Source organism: Mus pahari, chromosome 17 (genome assembly GCF_900095145.1).
Source record: "Mus pahari chromosome 17, PAHARI_EIJ_v1.1, whole genome shotgun sequence".
Classification (NCBI taxonomy): Eukaryota; Metazoa; Chordata; class Mammalia; order Rodentia; family Muridae; genus Mus; species Mus pahari.
The window spans coordinates 58,103,592-58,128,591 of NC_034606.1; the positions used below are offsets into that span (position 1 = coordinate 58,103,592).

At 41.6% G+C, this 25,000-nt stretch overlaps 1 protein-coding gene across 8 annotated transcripts in view; it reads left to right on the forward strand.

The window, feature by feature from the left end:
* Positions 1-25,000, forward strand: part of Pphln1 (periphilin 1) — a 78,891-nt gene that overhangs the window by 49,915 nt on the left and 3,976 nt on the right. For all 8 annotated transcript variants that reach the window (XM_021216473.2, XM_021216472.2, XM_021216471.2 and 5 more), the window contains 2 exons: positions 1,096-1,215; positions 7,265-7,405. In XM_021216473.2, coding sequence (XP_021072132.1) covers positions 1,096-1,215; positions 7,265-7,405 — 261 coding nt within the window. The remainder of the gene's footprint in view (positions 1-1,095; positions 1,216-7,264; positions 7,406-25,000) is intronic.

Genomic DNA, 25,000 nt, shown 5'->3' on the forward strand with positions numbered 1-25,000 from the left:
TCTGCCTCCCAAGTGCTGGGATTAAAGGCGTGCGCCACCACGCCCGGCTACTAAGGCGTCTTTAGTATAATAAATTTGTCAGTGAATATAGAAAGGAGAAAGAACCATACATTAAATTTTGGTTTAAGTCCTTTATTGTTATTCTCACAACTGCTTTGTAAAGGAAATAAGCCCGCTCTAACAAGGGACTGAGCAACACTGCATACTGTAATCTGCCAGTCCTTCCCAAGCCCACGCTCTTACTGTATTGCATTTGATACAGAAAGAGAGTAGTGTTACACAGAAACAATGAAATTCAAGTCTTTAACCTCTTGTGCAAGAAGTATGCTTTATATAACTTATTACAGATTATAAAGATAACATATTTAGGCCTTTCTTATGCATTAAATTTACCTTAGGGATAGAAAAATGCTCTTCCAGAGGCCCCGGGCGTGACTCCTTCCACTTACGTGGTGGTTCACAGTATCAGTGATTCTAATTTCAGGGGACCCAGTGCCCTGTTCCGGCCCGACTGTATGCAGGGGGGGGGTGCGGGGTGGGAGGCAACAAGATCACATGTGAAGCACAGATATACGTGCAGAGAAATAACACTGCTACATAATACAAAAAGATACAGATTTTAAAAAAGATTTGCCTTAGTAAATGTCAACCATTTCAACAAAATTAAAGATAAAAAGTTGTAATCAGTGTAATGTTTGCTGTATCCTGAATACAATTCTTATATATTTATCATGTTTTTTACACTGGCCCTTGATGGGTTCTTCAAGTTCTATGTAAATGGAAATGTTAGTGATGTGTGTGCCCTTCATGTGTCCTAAAGGAATTGCTGTTTACAGGAATTCTGGGTTGGGTCTTGTGTTTCTGTTGTTGTTGTTAATTTGAAACATTGTCTCCTTGTACAGCTCTGTTCCTCTGGCTTTTGCAGTTCTCCCTCCTCAGCCTTTCTTGTGCTAAGAATACAATTCCCTTAAAGAGCCTGGCACTTTGTCAGTTGTTTCTGCAGGAGTGAAAAGCGGGTATGCTTGCTCTCAGTGCACTGTGCTTCCTGCTGTTAGAGGCCTTTAAGAACCTAAGCTGTCTCTCCATTTCCCTTAGGTGTTAGACAAACCCAGCAGGCTAACCGAGAAGGAACTTGCTGAGGCTGAGAGCAAGTGGGCTAGCGAGACACTAGAGAAGTCAGAGGACAGTAACGGGGCTGAAATGCCTGAGTTCGAGGTATGCTTTAATTTCACCTGTTTCACACCTCAGTGTTCATTCTGTCTGGGTTTTAAACTGATGGAAGTCCTACGTGCTATCACACACCTGTAATCCCATTGTTTAGGAGGTGCAGGCAGAGGATTGGCAGGGTCATCATCAGAGCCTCTTGAGGACAGCCTGCTGTGCATGGGTTTCTATCTTTCTTCAAAATGAAAAAAAAAAAAAAAGGACAAAGGACCTCAGCATGTGCTTGGGAAAACTCTCTTTTTTTTGGTTATTGAATTTACCACACAAAGGAGGAGTGTGGGAAAAGTGTTTTAATGAATGGCTTTTTTTTTTTTCTTTTCTTGCCTAGTGGTGGTGGCACATACCTTTAATTCCTGCACTTGGGAACAAAGATAGATCTCTGCAGGTCTAGGTCTACATAGTGAATTCTAGGACGGAATATACAGAGAAACGCGTTTTAGGGAAGGGAAAACAAAACAAAAAGAGCAACTTGGCTCTGCCCCTCCCTCCTCTTTGGTGGCCCTGGGGTGAGCCTAGGGCCTGTCAGTTACATCTCAACCCTGCATAGAAGGCTTATGGCAGGCAAGATGATTCGTGTGTCAAAATACTGTCTTAACCATGTCTTCACGCACGTTAAAAGGGTCAGTCTCCAAATGCTTACTGTGTAATGTACATCAGTCAGTGGTAGCTATGGCATCCAGAAAGACTTGTTTGTGAATGTCTGAGCTGTCTCCCTTTTGTTTGTTTGTTTGTTATTTTGTTGTGTGCGAAGTGCTGGCTTGTTGTTTAGATAGTAATATTCTCTTAAATAGGTCAAAGTTTTCTTGTTATCTTAGGTGTGATTACAGGTATTTTTGAATATTCTTAAGTAAATATATAGAATATATCAAGTTGTCCTTAGCACTTAGTAATACTTGAAGCATAGATAAGGGAAATATTGGATTATTTACTTAATGTTGATTATTTTAATAATTTAGAATAATGAACTTGTGTCACCAGACTTGAGCTGCAAATACCTTTATACACTAGTCCATCCACCTTGTGTTTTTTTTTCTTTTTTAAAATTTAGTGTGTGTGTGAGACAAAGACAGAGGGGTGTGTGTGTTTGCACGCGCACGCGCGCGTGCCCATGCACATGCCGCTAAGTATATGTGGAGGTCAGAGTGTCGTTCTGGGGGTGCTTCTCTCCTACCATGGAGTTCCCGGATCTGACTCGAGCATCAGGCTTGTGGATGGAGCACCTTCACTTGCACCGTTTGCTGGCTCCATTCTTTTTCCTCACTGTCTTTGCTTTTACAGAGTCTCCTGTTGCCTGTGATGTGTTCATTATGTCCCCAAACTCCTGTCTTTGGAGTACAGGATGAGGAGCTGCTCACTTGTGCCCAGAGTACCTGAGACTGGGAAGTTTACACAGACCAGAATTCAGGGAAGGACAGCGTCATGGTGCTATTAGCTGTGGAATCTAAAATGGTCTTGAGTTCTAATGTGATCCTTGAATGCGTTGTGCTTTGAAGGGAGGATTTCTGTTCCTCACATGACAGAAGAGCAGAGAGCTCATCCCCAAGGTCTCCTTTGAGTGTAAATTAAATTTTATTTTAATTTATTGAAAATTCCATACATATGTACATATGTTGATCATGTGTGTGTTCAGTCTCTCCCTTCAATCCAGCTACAGCTGAGCTTCCCTAACGTATCTCCTCACTTTCCCTCCAGATTTATTTTCTCCCAGTGTTGTTTTTTGTGTTTTAAGCCCGTTGAGTCTAGTCAGTGCTGCCCCTGTGCCTGCCTGTGGGTCATCCACGGAGACATAACAGCCCACCTGAGATCTCAGGGAAAGAAATGTGACTTTTTTTTGTTTTTTGTTTTTTTTTTTTAGCAGCCATCAGCTGCCAATAGCAAGTGTGCCAGAGCAGGGACCTCTTGAGGTCTTCTTCTGTCCCTGATGTAATTGTGACTGTCTTTATCCTCTGTAGGCTTTGTTCAAGTAACAACGGCTGTGGGTTCACGTGTGTGACAGCCATGAGGTCATGTCCTGAGGACAACTGTCAGGCATTCCTTCCTGTCCTCGGGCTCTTAGGTTCTTCCTGCCCCTTCTTAGATGTTCCCTGGCCAGGGTGGGAGAATAGTGTTTTCAGTGTCTCTGTGGGCCTCCCTGACCAACAGCTTGTGGGGGTGATATTTGGTGACTGGTACTGAGATTTTCATGTAATAACCCTGTCTTCTGGAAGCAGCATTGTCTCTTCAAACTCCTTTAACTTTTGTTGTTGCTTTTAGTCAGCACACAAACTGGTGGGCCTTTTCATTCTTATTTTTGGTTAACCTAACTCACTATTCCATCCCCTGCCCTTTTCTAGTTTAACCCTTTAGCTGCCAGTACCCCCCATCCCTCACTTTTCATATCACATGTGTTCTGCTGTTCTGTCTTTTTTGTTTGTTTGTTTTTTTAAGATTTATTTATTAAATATGTAAGTAGCAGTCTTCAGACATTCCAGAAGAGGGTGTCAGATCTCATTATGAATGGTTGTGAGCCAGTATGTGGTTGTTGGGATTTGAGCTCAGGACCTTCGGAAGAGCAGTCAGTCCTCATAACCTCTGAGCCATCTCTCCAGCCCTGGCTGTTCTATCTTAAATGTTTTCTTCAGTTGGGCTGCTATATCATTGGACCTCATCTTGATCTATCCTTCATTTTGGTTAACCCTCCCATACCTCTCCCCTCTCCCCTCTCCCCTCTCCCCTCTCCCCTCTCTCACACTTCCACATTGCTGTTCATCACCAAGGAAGTCAGGACTGGAACTCAAGCAGGTCAGGGAGCAGGAGCTGATGCAGAGGCCATGGAGGGATGTTCTTTACTGGCTTGCTTCCCCTGACTTGCTCAGCCTGCTCTCTTATAGAACCCAAGACTACCAACCCAGGGATGGTTCCACCCACAAGGGGCCTTTCCCCCTTGATCACTAATTGAGAAAATACCTTACAGCTGGATCTCATATAAGGAATTTCCTCAACTAAAGCTCCTTTCTCTGTGATAACTCCAGCTGTGTCAAGTTGACACAAAACTTGCCAGTACACACACAAAACAAGATTTGAAGCTAGGATCCACATAAGAAAGGGAAGGTATGTAGTGTTTCTCTTTTGGTGCCTGGGTGACCTCAGTATAATTTTTTTCAAGTTCCATTAGCAGTTTATTTCATGATTTCACTTTCCTTTACAATTAGTGATGTTCAGTTGTGTCTGGGTAGCACATTTATATTATTTATTCATCAGCAGATGGGCACCATGGTTGATTCTATTTCTTAGCTGTTGTGAACAGAGTGACAGTGAACGTGAGTGCAACTCTCTTGTAACAAGATATGAAGTATGAAGTCCTTTCAGTTCATTCCCAGGAGAGGTGTAGCTTGGTCAACGGGGGTTCCAGTTGTCGTTGTAGATGTTTGTTTAAGCTACAGATCAGCATGTGAAGCCGCCAGTATACTCTCACCAGCAGTGTGGGGGGTTCCCATTTCTCCACACCTACACCATTTGTGGCCACTTGTATGTACCACAGTCTTGATGGTGATGGTCATTCTGACTGTCGTGAGGTCAAATCTTAGAGTAGATTTCATTTGTATGTCCATTATAGCTAAGAATACTGAAAAGGGCTGGTGAGATGGCTCAGTGGGTAAGAGCACCCGACTGCTCTTCCTAAGGTCTGGAGTTCAAATCCCAGCAACCACATGGTGGCTCGCAACCATCCTTAACAAGATCTGACGCCCTCTTCTGGAGTGTCTTAAGACAGCTACAGTGTACTTACATATAATAAATAAATAAATCTTTAAAAAAAAAAAAAAAAAAAAAGAATACTGAAAAGATTTTGTATCCACTAGCCATTTGGATTTCTTTTTTTTTTCCTGTTCAGTTCCTTAGCCTTTTTTAAAATTGAGTTTTCTTTATGTATAAGTTTTTGAGTTCTCTGTGTATTGTAGACACAAATCCTCTGAGATATATATATATGTAGTTGGCAAGGCTTTCTCCCCCTTTCTGACAACTTGCTCTTCACTCACTTGGCACTTTCCTTTGCTGCACAAGTGTTTTCATTGTTGGCCTCATCCTATGCACTGGTAGGTCCTGTTCCCAGTGTTTTTACCTGTGCCTAGCTGTTGCCAGGCATCCCCTACTTCAGCCTGTCAGTGGAGACCCCTGCGGGGATCAAACAACCCTTTCACAGACCACCCAAGACCAGTTATTTATGATTCATAAGAATATTAAAATTATAGTTATGTATTAGCAATGAAATAATTTTATGGTTGGCGGTCACTACAACATGAAGAACTGTATGAAAGGTCACAGAATTATAAACATTTAGAATCACTATTCTAGGTATTTTCAAAGAATCAGATACTTTTAAATCCTATTAATTTGCTGGAAGTATTTGTCCAAATAAGAATTTGGTAGTGTAGCTGGAAAGATAGCGTTGTCATAAAGAGGACTTACCCACGTTGGGTTCTCAGCCCCCACAAGGTCATTCACAACTACTTAACTTCAGTTGATGCCTTTTCCTGGCTTCCTTGGGTATTTCATGAACATAGTGCTCATATAGATAAGCAGGCACCCAGACATATATGACTTGTAGAACATTTTATTGATTCATTGATGTGGTAGGGCCCACCTTACTGGGTGGTAGTGTAACCCCAAAGCAGGTAGTCCTGGGGTGTGAGAAAGCATGCTGAGAACGCCGGTAAGCAGTGTCCTCCATGGCTCTGCTTTAGTTTCTGCCTTGGATTCCTTCAGTGCTGGACTGTGAGCAGGATGTTTAAGTTAAATACACCTATTTTGTTCTCCCACAAAGGTAAAGGTAATTTATCACAGCAATAGGATGCAACCTAGGGTTTCATGTACAGAAGTATATTGTGTACAAGTTTCCTTTGCTTGTATTACTGCTCTAGCTGAGATTTCAAGCTCTACATGAAATAGTAGTAGATTCACTGCACACCCTTGCCTTGTTACTGACCTTAACGGAATGTTTAGAGTTTCCTCATTTAACAACATGATGACTGACTAGGTTTGTTTACACAGACTGTTTCTGTTACGAGAGATGCTTCCTCTGTAAAGTTGCTGTGACTTTTATCAAGAAAGGATGCATTTAAGGAAATGGTCATATATATTCTCTGTTAAGTATATTTGCTTGATGGACAGTGTATTAATTTATATATGTGAACCATCCTCACATTTCTTGAATTAAGTCAGCTTAGTCATGATGAGTGATCTTGATATGATCTTAAGTTCAGTTGAGAATTTTGTATCTGTGCTCATCAGGGAGATCCTTCTGTAATTGTTCTTTTCATGTGTGTGTGTGTCTGCCTGTCTGTCTAGATTTAGTATCAGAATACTACCATACCGGCTTCATAAAAATAATTTGGAATACTTCTGTTTATCTCTTTCCAGTTATGGAATAATTTAAGTAGTATTGGCATGCTGATAGAATTTGGGAATGAGTACATCTGGTGTAGGCCTCTGTTAGTTCAGAAACTTGATTACTGTTCCAGTTTTATTGCTGGTAATGGATTGCTTTCAGTTGTTTATTTGTTTTATGTGTGAGTTTTTGTCTGAATGTATGTGCCTGGGCCCAGAGTTACAGACAATGGCTGCCATGTGAGTGGTTGGAACTAACCTTAACCCTGGGAGTACTTGGTGTTCCTAACTGCTGAGCCATTTCTCCAGCCACTAATGTAATGGGCTTTAAAGCCTGTATCTTTATGGTTTTCTGAATTTCACAGGTGTCTGTTATGCTTCCTTTTTATTTTTACCAATTTGGGGTTGCCTTCCTTTCTCTTGTTTAATCTGGCAAGGCATTTGTCACTTTTTAATTTTTTTCCATAGAATCAGCTCTTTATTCTTTGAGTTTGAGTCTCACACAAATTGAGAAAAGTAACAGCCGGGTCCCCTGACCTCCCTCATATACGCTCATTAAGTATCATGACAATATACATTTTCCTTGCAATATAACCTTCTCTCAGTGACCGTATACACCATCCCAAATGCTCCGTGTCCTTCAAGAAAATAACTGAGGACTTCCTGTGTTTTCAAGGCGGGATCCACAGCACCTTTATTTATTGACCAGACAGAAGAACCCGAGTCAAACACAACAGATGGGACAGAATTGTATGAAGATAGCCAGCTCAGCAGCCGCTCTAAAGCCATTGCCTCGAAAACCAAAGAGATTGAGCAGGTGAGAATGTCATCCTCCAACAGGCACAGCTGCTGCGCTCTGTGATGTGAGCGTTTGCACTGAATTAATAGAGTGGTTTGTCTTTTCCACTTGAAACTCCAGAAGTCCACTGAATATGTGTAGAGGCCAGAGGACAGCCTCAGGTGTCCCATGTGTCACATCTTTTCTGAGACAGGGTTCTGTTCAGTTCAGAACCAGTGAAGTGGCTAGCCAGGAAGACCCAGCATTCACTGGTCTCAGTCTCTGGGTCATGCGGTTCCTTTGTGTTTCCTGATGGGGTCTCATATTGTAGCCTTGGCTAATATGGAACTAAAGCCACCTTCAGACTCACTGCAGTCTTGCTGCCTCAGTTTCCCAATGCTGGGTTGATCATTTGAGCCACCATGTCAGTATTTTTTTTTTCCTCTTTAAATTCACTTGATGTGTTTGACTCCTGTGTCTCTTTACTGTAACAGAGACTTCACAAGGGCAGGACTTTATGCTGCCTAGTGGTATATCTCTGCCACCTACAACAGTGATTCAGCATAGCAGACTCATGAGAGGATTTGCTCGGTGGATGATGGGGAAGTCCTAACCCTAACCATGACCTTTGGGTGGTTCCTGGGTCACTTACCCTCTGAAGCTGTCGTGTGTTACTGCCTGCCCTGCTTCCGTGGCACCCTTACCAGTGCCAGTTCAAGATGCTGTTGGTGCATGAATGAGTTCATGGTCTTCCCTTTGCTGCCTGTGCTCGATTCTCTTCTTCAGATTTATTAGTTTCTATGTTATGTGCTTTTGTGTATGAGTGTCTGGGCCTTCAGAGGGTGGAAGAGGGTGTTGATCCCCTGGAACTGGAGTTGCAGACAGTTACAAGCTGCTATGTGGGTACTGGGAATTGAAATCAGGTTCTCTGGAAGAGCAGCCAGTACTCTTAACATGTGTCTAGCCTCCTGAGTTGTACATTTTTGAAAACAAGTTCTCTTGAGAATATAACTAGAAGAAAAACTCAGTTGAAATAGTGGGGAGTATTTTGTGTTGTCTTTTATGAATATCTTCACTGTTTCTTTGTACTCTTATTTATAATTGGTTACTTCGATTGTGACAAATGTATCATTCCTTTATTTAGCATGAGGTCAATTTTTATAGATCTCTGGAAAACTACCCATGTTGGAGTGGAAGGACTGTTTATATATAGCTGCCATTCAAATGCATGAAATAGCTGCTGGTAACGCATGCTGAGACTGCTGGATGGCTAGTGACCCAAAGAAATAAAGAGAGTCAGCTCTCTATTATGGGGATGGCGGCACACACTTAATTCCGATGCTGGGGCAGAGGTAGGAGGACCTCTGAGTTCCAGGCCACCCAGAAACTTGTCAGAGAAGGGGTGAAGGGCCAGCAAGGGGTGGGGGAAAGAGAGAAAATGGAATTACTACATTTTGGTATTACTAAAGAATTAAAATGGTTACTAAATTATAAAACAGTTGAGCAAGGTGACAGGTGCCTGTTTATGAGAAACAGAGGCAAGAAAACATTTATTTGTTACGTATGAGGCCCTACCTTGAAAAAGAGATGATCTCCGGGCGTTCTTCTGTTACAGACTTTGACTTTCACACATGAGAGGAAGTAAGGCTAGAATTCCCCTTCCCCCCAAATTCAGGAAGCTAGCACATGATAATAAATGTATGGTTAGAAATTTTTCTTTTTTTCTTTTTTTTTTTTTTTTAAGATTTATTTCTTTATTATATGTAAGTACACTGTAGCTGTCTTTAGACACTCCAGAAGAGGGAGTCAGATCTTGTTACGGATGGTTGTGAGTCACTATGTGGTTGTTGGGATTTGAACTCCGGACCTTTCTGAATTAAGAGGCAGTCTCTACCTGCTCTGCATGAGATCAAGGCACATTTTTCTAAGAGTATGTAATACCTTCTTCCCTGTCTTTTTCAGGCCATTCCCGTTAAGTTGTACTTTAGAGTGTGAACCCTAAGGCTTTTTTAATCAGGAGACATTATTTATTAAAGACATGCTCCCTGAACTGTGTAGATTATCAGATGGCAGTTTCCCAACACCAAGTAAAATACACAAAAAGGCATTAAATCATCACTATAAGGCTTGGTTTAAACAAAGTTCTATGATCAATGGTTAAACATGGATACTGAACATAGGTGATATACAAAGATAGTAAACAAAAAACCTATATAAGCCCTTAAATCAATATTTAACATGACTAAAAAAAGAACCACATGGGGGCTCCTTAGCTCCTGGGATTTGGGTTTTCTATAACTATAATGTCATGCTGGTATCGCAGCATCCGATCTGCTAAGATTCTGGCACATGAATAGATTTGAAGACACCAGTCAGCATTAGCACATTTTCCATCCTCTGCAGCGAGAATCTTGTGTTAAGTAACTCAATCACAGCCCAAGCATTTCTTCCCGTCTGTGGCCTGAGAATGCTAGTGTTCAGTGCTATGACTTTGGAGGCTTTTTAGGACTCTCCACATCTTTGAGCCTCGGTCCCATTCTGCCCAGGGCCTTGGTTGCTTTTCCGTGGTGCAGCCTATTGGAGTTTCCTCATGGCCTACTGCACAGTGACCAAACCAGTGGCTAGCCAGGCCTGTCGTGAAAAGGCTATCTGAGGGCCACACAGGTTGCTCTATGGAGTCCCATTATTGTCTTAATTCCGTGTGTAAGTTTCTCTCAAATTATTTGGCCTTCTATTGTTTCACTGTGTGTCAATTTTATATTTTTGAATGTGATTTCCAAGAGCTGGTTGGCTCACTTGAAGCCATGTTAATTTCGTTAAAACATATTCAATCTATAAGCTTTTGAAATTGAATGTAGAAATAATGCATAGAAATGTCAGTCACTTGAGTGTGTTCCACTTGCAATCATCTGTGTTTTGAATGGGAAAATGTAAGAAATGAGAACTGGTCTCCTAACTAGCCACTGCAGTTTAACCCTGTAGCACTGACATTAGTCATTCAACTCAGAGCTCCTGCAGAGCACTCCTGCTTCACTCAGCATGCCTGTTCTCAACTGAATCATATTCTGAAGGTGGAAAAATACTGAATCTGGGCACTTAGCTGCGTGGAGGACATACTGGGCTGCTGCCCTTTGGAAACAAATTCGTGCTCGAGACTACCTCCACTGACAGAGATGCTTGCTCTTTGAAGATGGCTCAAGGCGGGGTCACCAGACTGGCACACAGTGAGCTGCTCTGGGAGAGCCCACCTGCACTTAGCAAGAAAGGAAGCATTTGGAGTGAGCTCTTTTAGGGATTGACTTTAATGCTGTAGCTGCCACACACCTAGAATTATGCACTATAAAGCACCAAGGATCGGTCTGTTTGTGAGTTAGTGAGTTTAATTAGGGTTACTTACATGAACATGGATTGGGTGTTATTTGTAAGAGTGCAGGTAATTCAGTCAACAATGACTGCCTCAGTCACAAAAGGAAATGCCGCTCCCTCCTGCAGTAGCAACCACTGTGAGTAAAGCCTTGTGGGGAGTGGGACCTTGTCCGCTCCCCACTTCAGGGTGCAGTATTGAGGGGCCCAATTTTGTTCAGGTGATCACACTTGCTAAGAGTTAGAGTGCACAGGCCATCTCTGCAAGCCTATAAAATATCTCATAACACTCTGCCCCATTCTCTCTTCCTTAATGTCCTTAAACCTAGGAGTTGGTGATAGAGATGTCGTATTTAGAGCCAAGCATGTAACATCTGTAACATCACTTACTTTAGACACTTAGACCATGTTTTAGCCTCTACAGTCACAACTAACTGGAGAAAGAAGCTTCTGTGACCAAAGTGGGCAGCAGCTCTAGTCTGTGACCAGAAGCAGTTGTTCAGATGGCAAGTAACAAGCATGCCGTGTGCAAGGAAGCAAAATATGGTGGCACCTTCCCTACCATGGGCTTTTGATCATTTGTACAGTCGCAGATATTCCCTCCTGTGGATCAGGGCTCAGATCCAACCAGAAAAGGCTGCTGCTCCCCCCCCCCCCCCCCCCGGTTACCTCAGTTGGCAATGCTGCCTCCTGGTTCTGCTCTCTGCTCAAGCAGCCTACAGAGCACCAGTAGGGAAGAGCTGAGTGGGTGAAAGACTGCCCGAGGTCATCAGAGTGCCTGGTAAGTAGATCCCCATTCATAGATCCTGAATGTGCTGAAACATAGCCACCTCATGAGGAAGGCCAAAGAAGAACTCCAGAACATGAATTTGTACAGAATGCTTAATTTCTTGCTTGTACTAATCATTTGTGAATCTTTGAAGTTAGGAAATATAATTAATTATATCAAAATCAACATAATTGTAGGAATGTGGCTGAAAATAATCTTTGTTGTTGTTGCTGCTGCTGTTGTTGTTGCTGTTGTTGCTGCTGCTGTTGTTGCTGTTGCTGCTGCTGCTGTTGCTGCTGCTGTTGTTGCTGTTGCTGCTGCTGCTGTTGTTGCTGTTGTTGTTGCTGTTGTTGCTGCTGCTGTTGTTGTTGTTGATGCTGCTGTTGTTGCTGTCTTGCAGAAGCTAACCTAGATTCCTTGTTTTAAGCAATGGCTTGGCTGACAGGCATGTCCTCTGCCTAAAGGACACTTCTGTCACGGTGTTCCTAAAGTCTACAGGGTTAGTCCTTTTGTTTGTTTTATAATAGGAAAAGAAGGTACTCTGAGTTCATTCCCACACCTCCGTCTCTGTCACAGTACATCCTAAAATACTGCTGCTTAATGAAACTTTATTTGCTCACTGAAAAAAAAAATTTTTTTTGATAATTCCTAGTTGAATATGGTGAGGGTGGGAACATTTTTTGGTTAGGTGGGGGTTTTTTGGTTTTTGTCTGTTTGTTTGGTTTGGTAGGTTTTTGTTTGTTTGTTTGTTTGTTTGTTTTAGTTTCTCTGTGTAGCCCTGATATTGTCTTAGAACTTACTCTGTAGATTAGACTGCCTTCAAAGGACTGAGACATCTGCCTGCCCCTGACTCCTGACTTCTGGGATGCCAGTATTAAAGGAATATACCACCACCACCACCACCACCACCACCACCACCACCACCACCACCCCCATCTTCAGGGTAGCAATGTCTTTTAAGGGAAATGTTCTTGAACATAAAAAGTAGAGTGAACCTCCTAGCAATTGGTGATGGGGATTCTGGCTTTCTTTAAATGTGGAGAAGACTCAACTGATATATACCTACTGCACAGGTACACATGCACATGTACAAGTATACACACTAGGTTTGCTCTTATTGAGGGCAGGCATGTCAGTCATAGCCCTGGTACGTGTTGTATCACAATAAGGCACTGCTATCCGGCCGCTCCACCTAAGAAGCATCAAGTCAGTTTAGAAGTCATTTTGCTCTCTGCCTAGTCATGGGCTGGTAGTCAATATTATTCTGCTCCAGTCATAGGTGTCAATTTTTAGGTTCCTTTAAATTTCACGTTTTAATTATTTTTGTAACTTTTTAAAAATAGCTTGTCTGCAAAGGTTAGATTATATAATCTTTGACTTTTAATATTTAAATCTTATTTTATGTTCTAAACTCAATATTCTTTTCATTTACGAGCCTGGTGTGTTTTATTGTTTTCCTGGGGATTGAATCCAGGCCTTCCCAGTGCTGAGCAAGTGTGCTGCTGTTTAGCTGTGTGTCCAACCTTTTGCACTCTTTCTTCCATGTTATTTTAGATTTAATAATAGAATTTTATGTACTTTGAGTTTTTACCACCTTCTTAGTTGCCACTGGGTATGTGTGGTGAGTTGTTAGTGCTTGCCCAGCTTGAGTGGTGCCTGCATCTGTAGTGGGAGAGCAGTTATCTGTGGCACAGCTCTCTCCTTACAGGGCCTGCTCACAGCTTCTGTCAGCAACCTGGTCCCAGCCCTCTCAGCTCCTGCTCCTCCTCCTCCTCTCAAGACGTCCATAAATGAAGATTAGGTGACGAACAGCCATCCTGGAATTGTTAATGAGAGTGTGGACACAGAGAAGATTCCGCTTTCAATTTGTGATAGGGTAAAATAAAATTGTTTTCAAATAGAGGAAGCTCTATCTATTGTCATATGTGAAGCATTTAGCCCGCCTCACGTAATAGAAACATTCTTTGTTTTTCCTTGTTATCAGACAAGCTACAAACGTTCTTAAAAGTACAGCTCTTACTGGGTATTATCTTGTCTAGACATCAAGTCTACCCAATTGTATGTCACAATCCATTACCAGCCACTTCTTCAGACTTTGCATATATAGATTTAGTAAAACACAACTTACAAGATTTGCCTCTCAAACAAATTGTATTTCTACAGTAATTAAAAATCACTTAGTTTGCCAAACTTTAAAGTTTTTGAAATGTATGGTTTACTAGTTAAATGTTACTTGTGGTATGACTACAGGAACTTTCTGGTGTTAGGGTAACATTTTCATTTTGAGGTAAGTAGGTGGGGCTGGGGATATGACCACATTGGTAGTTATCCAGCATGCATGACCAATGGGTTTGATTTCCCCAGCAGATCAGAAACGTGGTGTGGTGCAGCATACTGGCAGTCCAGCACTCAGGAGACAGGCAGGAAGGAGGCTGCGGAGTGCAATTCCATCCTTGACTGTGTAGCAAGGCTGAAGGGAAGGAGCTAACTTAGTAGCAGAAAGTTTATCACTTTGGAAGTATCAAAATTAAGGCTCCACTTTTTTTTTTTTAATTAGTCATTTTAGACCCTAATAAGCTGAATGATGTTTTGGTAAAAATATTTTATAAGAACCATTCTGTAAAAAAGTACCATTCTGTACAAAGCCGAGGAGTCCATGCTAGACCTTTTCCTTGGGCATACTGCCCCCAGGGGATGCAGACAGAGCTGTTAGGCAAATGTTCAGGTAAGGCAAGATCAAGTGCAGGCCACTCCGCCACTGTTCAGTCTTTGTGACAGACTTTCTCTGGTAGTAAATTACTGTCCCTGCTACTCAATCCTGTTTACTTTAAGCTCAGTAGTTTTATTTGTCGCTACAGAAAGCATTAAGGACGTTTGTAAAGCACAGTGTAGTTGAAACTGCTTTCAGTTGGTGCTTTACGGGCACATTTGTTAAATGTAATTAAGTACTGGTTTTGTAGCAAGATTGAAAACCCATCTGAAAACCATCCCTGTATCGGAAATCCCGGCTACTTTTGCCAAGGTTAAGTAGTACTTGAGCGAGTTTCTTTGCAGCTCTGAGGTAGTGCTTACTTTTGGATCCTTCTTGAGCATTTTATAGTTCTCCTTTGCCGGGGCTTAGACTCGGGGCTTCTTATGTCCTCTGCTCCCTCTCTTTGCTGTGTAACCCATATGTAGGGTAGAATTAACATGAGGTAGTCCTAACCTTCTACCATTCCTGGCTTGCTCTTTTATTTCTTACTTATTTTCTCTCCTTCCTTCCCCTCCTCTCAGTCACATTTTCTCAAGATGCAAACAAACATTTACTATGAAATGCCTCTCTTATTCTGGGTACCTCTGACCTCCTGAGCACTGGGGTTAAAGGTATGTACCAGCATGCCCATCGGGGAGGGCATTTTATAACTTACTAGCTTTAATGTAACTAGCAGGCATAACTTATCTTAAATATAGCTGATTTTTCAAAAGATCCATATCTAGACACATTATAGGAAACTATGTATAAAAAGAAAATGCATTTTGAAATAAAAGAACCTTCTTATTCCTTCCTGTTGTCAAGATGGGTTAGATCACATGATTTCTTATATTAATCTCCCACCTTGTGTTTCTACAGTATGTTTCCACCATATCATAAGTTCATGACAGCACAGGAGATGTTTAAGTCACCTTCAAAAGAACCTCCGTCAAGATCCCCTGGCCTGAGTTAACTAGCAGAACCACACTGCTCAGAGCGGGGTCCTGCAGTACTCTTTCAGTGCTGTTATCTAAAGCACAGGTACTTGCCTCAGGAGAGTTTCTTTCTACCTAGTCGGGAGGCAGCACTCTGGTGGGTACTTACTGCGTCTGTATAACTGGCAGATAGTCACTATCTGCACAAATCATAAAGCTCAATCAGTAAACATCTTTACTCTGAGTAAAAAATTTAAAACCAAGCACTCTGTAACAAACAAGATTCCCTTTGGGCCAGGTCAGTTTCAATGAAGTCAATTGATTTACTGTTTATTTACTGCTTTTTGGTCTTGCATTAGCCTGCAATCATTAAAAAAAAAAATGGTGGTATAGAAAACATTTTTTTAAACCAGCCACCTTTATGTAAGAGTAAAGCCTCGTGTTTGGGCTTGCCTGTGTTTAAGAAGCATTTTATAATTTATACTGAGTACAACATCTGAGATCCTGGGGCTTTAGTTCAGCTGCCGTTCTGTTCACTCTCAGTTTAGAAAGTTCCCCGAGGGCTCGGGATTTGGCATTTTTGGTTTATATTTATAAATTCGAGTTTACATAGATTTCCAGGGGAAATGACATCTCTCTACTAGAATATCTCAGAACCCAAGAAGGCTCTGTACAGCTCCATTTCTGGCAGTGAGGGACCAGCAAAATGGAAGGGTTCTGTTTCATCTCTGACTTATTCAAATTAGTATAGATCTCACAGTTGATGACGATTAGATGGGAAAATAAAGAGTGAGAAGCAGGATTAGTGTAAGTATATTTACTGAAAGTTGTAGAAAATAATCAGTACATCTCCCACCGTGGTTATATGAGCATACGTGGGTTGGAGGTTGGTTTGAGAACGATTGTGTGATGGGTAGAATAGCTTATGGATGGATTTTAAGCACAGGCACATTGTGATCCATTGGTATTAGACAGATTAGTTTAGCTTCGGAGATAATGTTTGCCTCCTTTTTCCATAGAGAGCCTGGATTACACTGGGGTGGTGTCGGGGAGAGTGGAGCTGTTTTTGTTGTAAGGGTAGGAGGGAAACTGAAGATAAACAGAGTAATTACTAAAGTAAGAGGAGCTAACTTTGAAAATTCGAGCAGCCCCTTCCTGAGTAGAACAGAGTGGGCTTTTTTTTCGGGGGGTGGGGGGGGGAACGAAGATAAGTTGGAAAGAAGCAATTGTACTAAGAGCATAGGGAAACACGAGAGGAAAGGGGAGTCCTTTCGACTGCTGACGTTCCCGCACTGGGTGTGGAAAGGGCTTAGAATGCTCAGTGTGTTATGTGCTGATAGAGAAGTTCACCAGAGAGTAGGGAGTTCACAGTGGATTGAATAAGTGCAGTTTTGGACTTCTTCCAACGATTCCTAGCATCCTGATGGGTGAGTAAGGATACACAGGCTAAGCCAAGCTGCTTCATTAACCAAGCTGTAAACCTTGCTGGTTGACCAAGGGAAAATATTCTGCATGGTACCAAGTAACCAAAGATGCTCACTAACTTAGCAAAGGTAATGGTTTCATTAAAAAAGCGCCGGAACTCCTTTAATTCTACGATCAGGTTCACGAGCTACTAGATGTTGCACAGTTTAGAATTTAAGAAGGAAGCAAGTGATAAAACTAAAGGTGTGCCTGTAACTCAGCCTCAGACACAGATCATAGTGTATTCAGAGGATGATGGAAAGAAAGTATCTGTGTAGCCCTGGCTGCCCTTGAACTCACTCTGTAGACCAGGCTGGCTCGAACACAGAAATCCTCCTGCCTCTGCCTCGCAAGTGCTAGGATTAAAGGTGTGCGCCACCACTGCCTGGCGAAAGTATCACTTTCATATTTAATGTTTTCAGCAAGAAGTGGCCATGACAGTTCATAATTTAATTTTCACACAAAGGAAAGTGCTCCGAAATATTTGGGGCTTAGTTTTACTATCTGGTCATGTGGAGTGTTGGCGGAGGGTGTGCTGGTCTGTGCCATGTAGGCTGGAACCATAGTAGTTTCTTTGAATCCTCACAGAGTAGAATTGCCCGAACCAAACACTTTCTTCCAGTCCTCACTTCTGTCTCTCCCTCTGTGCCTTGATTTTGGGGCGGTGGCTGGCTTATCAAGTAAAGGTGCTTTACCTGACTACTGAGTTTGAGTCCACAGAACCCCCATGAAGATGGAAATAAGAGTTCTTGGGCTGTCTCTCTTGATGTGATTTCTTATGTCTGGGTGTTCTTGCAGCTCCCCTTACTTACTTTCTTTTTTTTCTTTTTTTTTTTTTTAAAGATTTATTTATTTATTTATTTATTATATGTAAGTACACTGTAGCTGTCTTCAGACACACCAGAAGAGGGCATCAGATCTTGTTACAGATGGTTGTGAGCCACCTGTGGTTGCTGGGATTTGAACTCCGGACCTCCAGAAGAGCAGTCGGGTGCTCTTACCCACTGAGCCATCTCGCCAGCCCTCCCCTTACTTTCATAAGTTGAGGATGGCACTGTCTCTACTTTTAGGAATGAATTGTCAGTGCCTTGTGCCATTACAGATAGGTGGTGGTGTGCAGAGTGAGTCTTCAGCCTCAAACTAGTCCTTCCGGGCAAAGCGTGAGGAAAACTGCTGTGGGAAGAGAGCGGAATACAACCGTGGGCAATACAGCATAATTTATGCCAGGGAAAAGCTGATATTTCATGGTATTCTAGTCCCTTGGGAAAGTCCAAGGAGCCAAGGCACTGTAGTAGTCCTTACAGTAAGAATTAGGGGAGGGGCCCCCAGCACCCAAGCCTAGAGTCTGTGGCCATAGACTTCATCATAGATCTGTTGTATTTCAGTTACAGTTTACTAAAACTCAGTGCTGTGAGGCACCTCTTAGAAAGAGTAGCCATGTCTATGGAAGTTTTAAAAGTGAGGCTTTTTTTCCTTTAGTTTTGAAGATGAACTATTTAAGTTACATTTTTATTGTTAGTATAGATAAACAAGTACTCGTAGACCTTCCTTCTTTTCTGTTTTGGTTTGGTTTGGTTTGGTTTTGGTTTTTTGTTTGTTTGTTCGGTTTTTGGGTTTTTTTTTTTTTTTTTTTTTGAGACAGGGTTTCTCTGTGTAGCCCTGGCTGTCCTGGAACTCAATCTGTAGACCAGGCTGGCCTTGAATTCAGAAATCCACCTGCCTCTGCCTCCCAAGTGCTGGGATCAAAGGTGTGCGCCACCACCGCCCGACTATTTATCATTTGAAGGCCAGCTGTATAACCTGTTCCCATTTGGCCTGTTGACAGTGTGCTGTACATGTGAGTAGGATGGCTGGTACTGTTTAGAACAGAAACTTGGTACATTATCATCAACTTGATGTATGCAGTTGTTACCGTGGCCTGCTTTGTCTCTGAAGCTGAAATGGCCGTTGTTTAGGGAGAGCACACCACTGAACAACGAGGGACCACGGCTTAGCTGTTTGGCATAAAAGCTGCTGAACTCACTGGAGATGACTCAGTATTTGAGAGAGAATTCCAGAGCCTTTCTGTCATAGCTGCACAGTGGAGACAAAAGCAGAAACTAGAAACATCTCTCCTTACCTATTACTTTATCTTGGTAACATGTAATCCTTTTCACATGGTACCACCCTGAGTGCTACTATTTCTACACTTGGTTTGGCTTTTTTGGGTTTTTACAAAAGCTATATTATCCCTATTTAATCTTGTTTTCTTAGAACATTTCTCACTGTATCCATTGTTGGTGGTGAGAACTCCAAGTGCACAGTATTGGATTGCTTAGGCCCTGTCCATCTATAGCCGCAGACGCAGAGCCAGAGTCATTAAGGTTGCATAGCAGAAACTGGCTTCACCACTGCGGTTGGTACCTCGGAACACATGTAAATATTCCTTTTTAAAATAATAGTCTAATTTACCAGTTAATTTACAGATGATTGGTGTTTACTCAAGAGGTGAATCCTGACTATAAATAATAATTTCTGGGCTTTAAGTATCACAGCATATATACACTAAACCCCCGATTGGTGGAGTCACATTATTTTAACGTTGATGTTTTAGTGTCATGTGATCCTGGAAATGTGTTTGGAGATGAGAGTGGCTTAATGCCTTTTTCCAGGATGTGTTTGTATGAAACCCTCTCCTCTGTCCTATCTGCACGAGCGCATGGCAATGCAATGAGAGGAAACAACCGGCTGCAGTTCTTTTGGCTCACTCGACGAGGCGGGAGATCTTTGACCCTTAGTTTATTTGAACCAATCGAATATTTGGTGACAGTTATCCAAACAAAAGGTTTTATTTCTGATTTTCCCTGTTTTTCTTACTCCAAATTTACTTATTATTTTAGTCCTGGTGATTTTGCTAAACAAAAAAAGCAATTTTGTGCACCAGAAACTCAACTTTGAAAAATATCCATTTAATACAATGTACTATGGAGTGAAAATACATGTGGCAAAGATGATTAGCCCTGTAGACTTCCTGTAGAATTTTATTTTAGCTGTAGTATTGTCATCTGCCCTCAATTTGTTACACCCAGAAATATTGAATGATATTCAGCAATTCTTATTTACACGAAAATAGGCATATAACTAATGCATGAGTTTTCTTTCCCTAAGCTCTACCTGGATCCTTGACTATAGGGATTGTATGACTGCATAGACTTTTGGGCCAGTGAGATAGGTCAGCAGCTTCAACAGCATTGAGCTGCCCCAGCCTCATAGCCAGAGTCAACTCCCAGACCAAGTAAAGAGCCTCACACAGTGTTGCACGCCTGTAATCCCATCGCTCGCCCAGTGACGTGGAGAATGGAAGTGGGAGAATTTGCTCATCACAGCTGTTGATCACCAGGCTCAACCAGAGCACTGTGTATGCTAGTCAGATAGTCTATCTACTGAGCTGTATCCCGGCCCGGGAAGTTATTTTGTTGTTCTTTTACTTTGTTTGGGTTTTTACTGTAAACTTTGCCTTTCCTGTGTGTTTCAAATCCATTTTGAGTCCAGTCTGTCAGTAGTGCGATGCCCAGACTTAAGACCCTAAGAGGCAGTAGTCTTTAGATATACTGCGCTGTCGCAGTGGGTCAGTGCTTTTGCTTTAACCCTGCTTGCTACCAACAAGATCCCTGCCCTTCCTGCCTCCCACCTGCATATATGTTATTACATCTCTAGATTACTTGAAATCCAGAGTTCAATGTAGAATACTGTTTAAGGAGTAATAAAGAAGTGTGCACATGGGGCACGTAGCTATGGATGTATAGACCCCGCTGGGATATTCCCCCTAGTAAAAAGAAGTGTGCACATGAGTTGATAGCTATAGATGTATAGACCCTGATGAGACATTGCCTCAAGTCCTTCAGTAGTTCATCCTAGTTTTCATGTGTGCCTTAATGCGTTGCATATCACAGCTTCAACAGCATTAAGCTGCCCAAATGAGTATATATGCCAGTGTGTAGGGTTAAATATTTGTGACTGTGTTCTATGTATAAAATATGAAAACATCACAGATAAACCTCACTTTGGAATTATTTAGTTTTTTTGTTGTTGTTGTTTATACTGTGGTGCTGGACATGGACATCAGGGCAGTTGCACGTGCTAGACCACCAGCAGTTATACTGCTATATACAGCCTTTAGAACTTGTGTGTGTGTATAGCATGCATGCACACACATATAGGCTATATATGAGAATTTGTGATTATAATAATTTTATACACATAATGAATGTTAGTTGAGACATATACATTCTTAGCAATCTCTAGATTTCTTTTTAGGAGCTTGCTTGTTAAAAGCAGTGGGGTTGCAGCTTTAAGGCAGAAATGCTAAAATACATCTTTTTCTATTAACAACAATACTAGGATCATCATAGGCTATAAAGTTTTCATGCATTTTGCATCTGTGTACACACACATTAGGTGTTTAAACTGGTCTGCATCTTAACCGGTGCTGTCAATTTTTGCCATTAACATGTTAGATATTTGGAATGTGTATGCCCCAGTTGGAGTTTCTTTATTAACATATGTTTTTATAATTCCTTTTTTATTTATTAATTAACCTCACTTTGTAGAGCAGTTTGGCCTCGAGCTCAGATCATCTGTGTCTGCCTCCTGAGTGCTAAGTGTGTCACCATGCCCGGCTCATTTTCATGTTTTGAACTGAAGTTTGCAGCAGACTTCCCAGGCACTGATTATATTTTATAGCGCTCCTTTAAAAGTGGTAAGCGTTTTTATTCCCACCACCCATCTTCTCTACTCGGCTTCGCTCTTTCCTCCTCTAGAATTCTGCAGGACTGAGGTTCTTGACACACATGCCGGTTAATGTACCGGGCACTAGAATTTGAAACAATGTGACAAATGTTGGCTTTAATGTTATTTCATTAATACCAGTATAAGTGTACAGCTGTAGATGGCCTCTGTATGATACTGAGCAGCATGATTTTATAACTGCTCTCACCCCCAACATTCTCATGTTTTGCCATTTATTTCCTGACTTCAATCACTATGCTTTGATTGTTTATTTAGTTTTTGGAGGGATTTGATTAACAGTCTTGGTGTATAAACTCTAACATTTGTGCTGTTAGTTTTTTCTTGCTATTACTTTTCTTATTATGTCTTCTGTGACTAATAATTGATGTTGGCCCTTATGTTACCTGTTCTTCTAAAGCTTTTGCTGTTCATTCGTTGACTTTTGTTTTACAGGAATGGAAAAGGAATGATTTTCTTCATTGTTGCTAATGAGTATGGTGTCCATGCCTCTTTCCCTCTCCTTACCCCAGGTCCAGGCTCACCCCCAGCTTCTGACTGACGTACTCAGTACTGACTTTATCCCTGAAATGACTAAGCATGGAAAATCCTGTACCCAGCACTCTTCACATTGTGTGTTGTTTCTGAAGCAGGGTCTCACTATGGAATCGGAGCTCTCTAACTTGCCTAGGAGAGAATTTCCTCAGTTGGTTATTGAGGTGAAAGGCTCACCCCAATGCTAGAGCGAATAAAGGAAAAATGAGCCGAGCAGTAACTAACATTCCTCCCCCTGCTTCCTGAGAACCCAGTGTGGCCAGTAGCCTCAAACCCAGAACAGAAGTGTGCTTTCTCCTGTCACTGTTTCTGATACAGAATAAGCTAAGCACTCTTCTATGGGTCTTTCTCTTGTGAATGCTCTGTATTGTCTCACTTAATCCTTGAATTGGTGATTGGACACAGATACTGAAAACTATACACAGAAATTAAGAAAAAAATTAATTTATACTGATTCTTGTAATTAATATATCTAATCTTTAAATAGTTTTTTATTTGCAGAAACTTTTGGGAACAACCTTTGTCCTTGGAGTTGCTCCTCTCCTAAGTATTTGGCATTGATGTGGCTGGCAAAACAGTGTTGATTGCACTGTTAACTGAGTTCCAGAGTCTGCATCTCAGAGCTGTTAGACTCAAATAGGAGATGTTGAGAGTTAGGGAGGACTTCTGCCTGTTTTCTTGGCAGTTTCTCTTGGAGATTCTCTTCTATTCCCCTCAAGTGGAACATCTGGGTGTACTATCTGCTCTGTGAGTGAGAGTTGTGAGGTGGGTATAGGCTTGTTCAGATAGTAACTGTGTCTTTTTTAAGAGTTCTAGCAAATTATGTCTTTCAGGGAAATGGCCCATTTCATCTAAGTAAAAAGAGAGTTTATAATATCCCTTTATTTGCTAGTGAATATCCTTGAAGTCAAGTCATTTCTGTCTTCCCTCCTTTTCAAAAGTAGTTAGTTTGATTATAGAGTTAGCAGTTTTGCTTTCTTTTCAAAGAACCAGGGTTTTGGGTATGTAGGTTCCTTGTTAGAGTGCCTGCCTAGGATGCCTGGGTTCCGTGCTCAGCACGACACAAACAGGGCATGGTGGTCAGTACAGGTAATTATATGCCTGAGCACTCCAGGGCTGGAGGCAGCAGCAGCAGCAGCAGCAGCAGCATTTCAAGGTCAGTCTCTACTGCATAGTGGCTCAGAGAGTAGCCTGTGCTAAAATGAAACCCTGTCTCAATATTAGAGAAGCCTAAACCGTTTGGTTACACACTGATTCTCCTCCTTATTTATTTTATGTGTGTACATGAATGTGGAAGCCAGAGCTCGGGGCTGGGTGTCTTCCTCAGTCACTCTCCATTTCATAAACAAATAAATAATTTGTATTATTTGTAATGTGTGTGGGGGGATATGTGCGTGTGTGAGTACAGAGACCAGAAAGCACAGAAAGTGCAGAAAGCGCAGTGCCAGCTGTTGTGAGCTGTCTAGCCTGGATGAAACCTGGGTGTGAACTCAGTAAGAGTAGGGAGCACTCCTAATCACTGAGCCATCGCTTAAGTGTTTGAGTGAGGGTTAGGCTTATCTGCCAGCCTCAGAGATCCTCACTGCTGGGGAGCGCACTGAGCTATTTGGAGTCGAATTCAATCCCTCATGCTTACATAGCAAGACCTTACTTTCTGAGCCATCTCCCCTACCCCTTATTTTCTGTTGTTTTTTTTTTTTTTTTTTTTAAGATTTATTTATTATTATATGTAAGTACACTGTAGCTGTCTTCAGACACTCCAGAAAAGGGCATCAGACCTCGTTACTGATGGTTGTGAGCCACCATATGGTTGCTGGGATTTGAACTCATGACCTTCGGAAGAACAGTCAGTTCTCTTACCCGCTGAGCCATCTCTCTAGCCCTTATTTCCTGTTTTTAAGTTTTTTGTTTTTTTTTTTTTCTGTAACATTTTCTTTTCCATCTAGTTATTTGAATTTTATCTTTTTTTTCTTGTGTCATAAACTACTAATTTTGTGTCTTCTAATAATACTCAGTTGTTTCATTTTTCTATAAATATATTTTTTGTCACCCATTGCAAATTTTGATATTTTATTTGTATTTAATTCATAATGTTTTAGAATTTCCCTTGAGACTTCTTTGGCCTGTGTATTATTTGTATCTATACTAGGCTAGAGGTAATTAGAGTGTTTATCTAACACAGGTGAGACCTGGGTTCAATCCTTAGATTTATAAGAAAGCAAAGAGACAAAAAAATGTAATCTTTGACAGATTGTTGGTACCTCCTAAGGGTATGAATCATTTCCACTTACCTCTGTCATGAGGATAGGACCCTCCTGAACCAGGACATGGAGCATTTGAAGCAAATGTGTTTGGTTAAAGGAAATCCCATGAGTTGATGAGGAAGCAACAGCAGAGGAAAGAGTCTTGTTGTACAGTGAAGGAGCACTGAAGGCAGTGCACTGAAGGCAGTGCACTGAAGGCAGTGTACAGCAGAAAGGACCACCCCACCCCACCCCATGCAATGCATGTGCTAATTGAAACTTATCTTGCCTTACCTTTGTGCTTTTCCTGCCCTAGGAACACAGAATAAAAGTTTTTTAGAAGAGTTTCATATTCCAACAGACTACTTTGTTTGTTCAGTTACTTGCTACACTGCTGTCAATTTGCATGCTTGGCAAGAGCTCCACCAGCTCAGCTGCCTGTCCAGCCCCAGCAAGCCGTTTTAAATAGAGCAAGTTTGCTGTTGAGTTTGCTTTGCCAAGGTATCTTTTATATTCAACTGAAAATCTTTATATATGATCTGAATTAGTAACTAAAATTTTATCTAGTTTATTTTAATATACTCTTTTACTCAGTGTAAAATTTGGTTAACACTGGCCTCGATAATAAAGGGCTCTGAGACTATGGTGGGGAGGTTTTCATTCTGCGGGACAGAGCTAGCTGTAGGTGTGAACTCCACCCGGACACTGACCTGCTTCCTATTTTGATTAGGTCCAAACACAACAAAAACAGCAATCGAGTCTTCCTGTGTGGCCTGTAGCTATCAGATCTGCAGGTTATTGATGCATTTC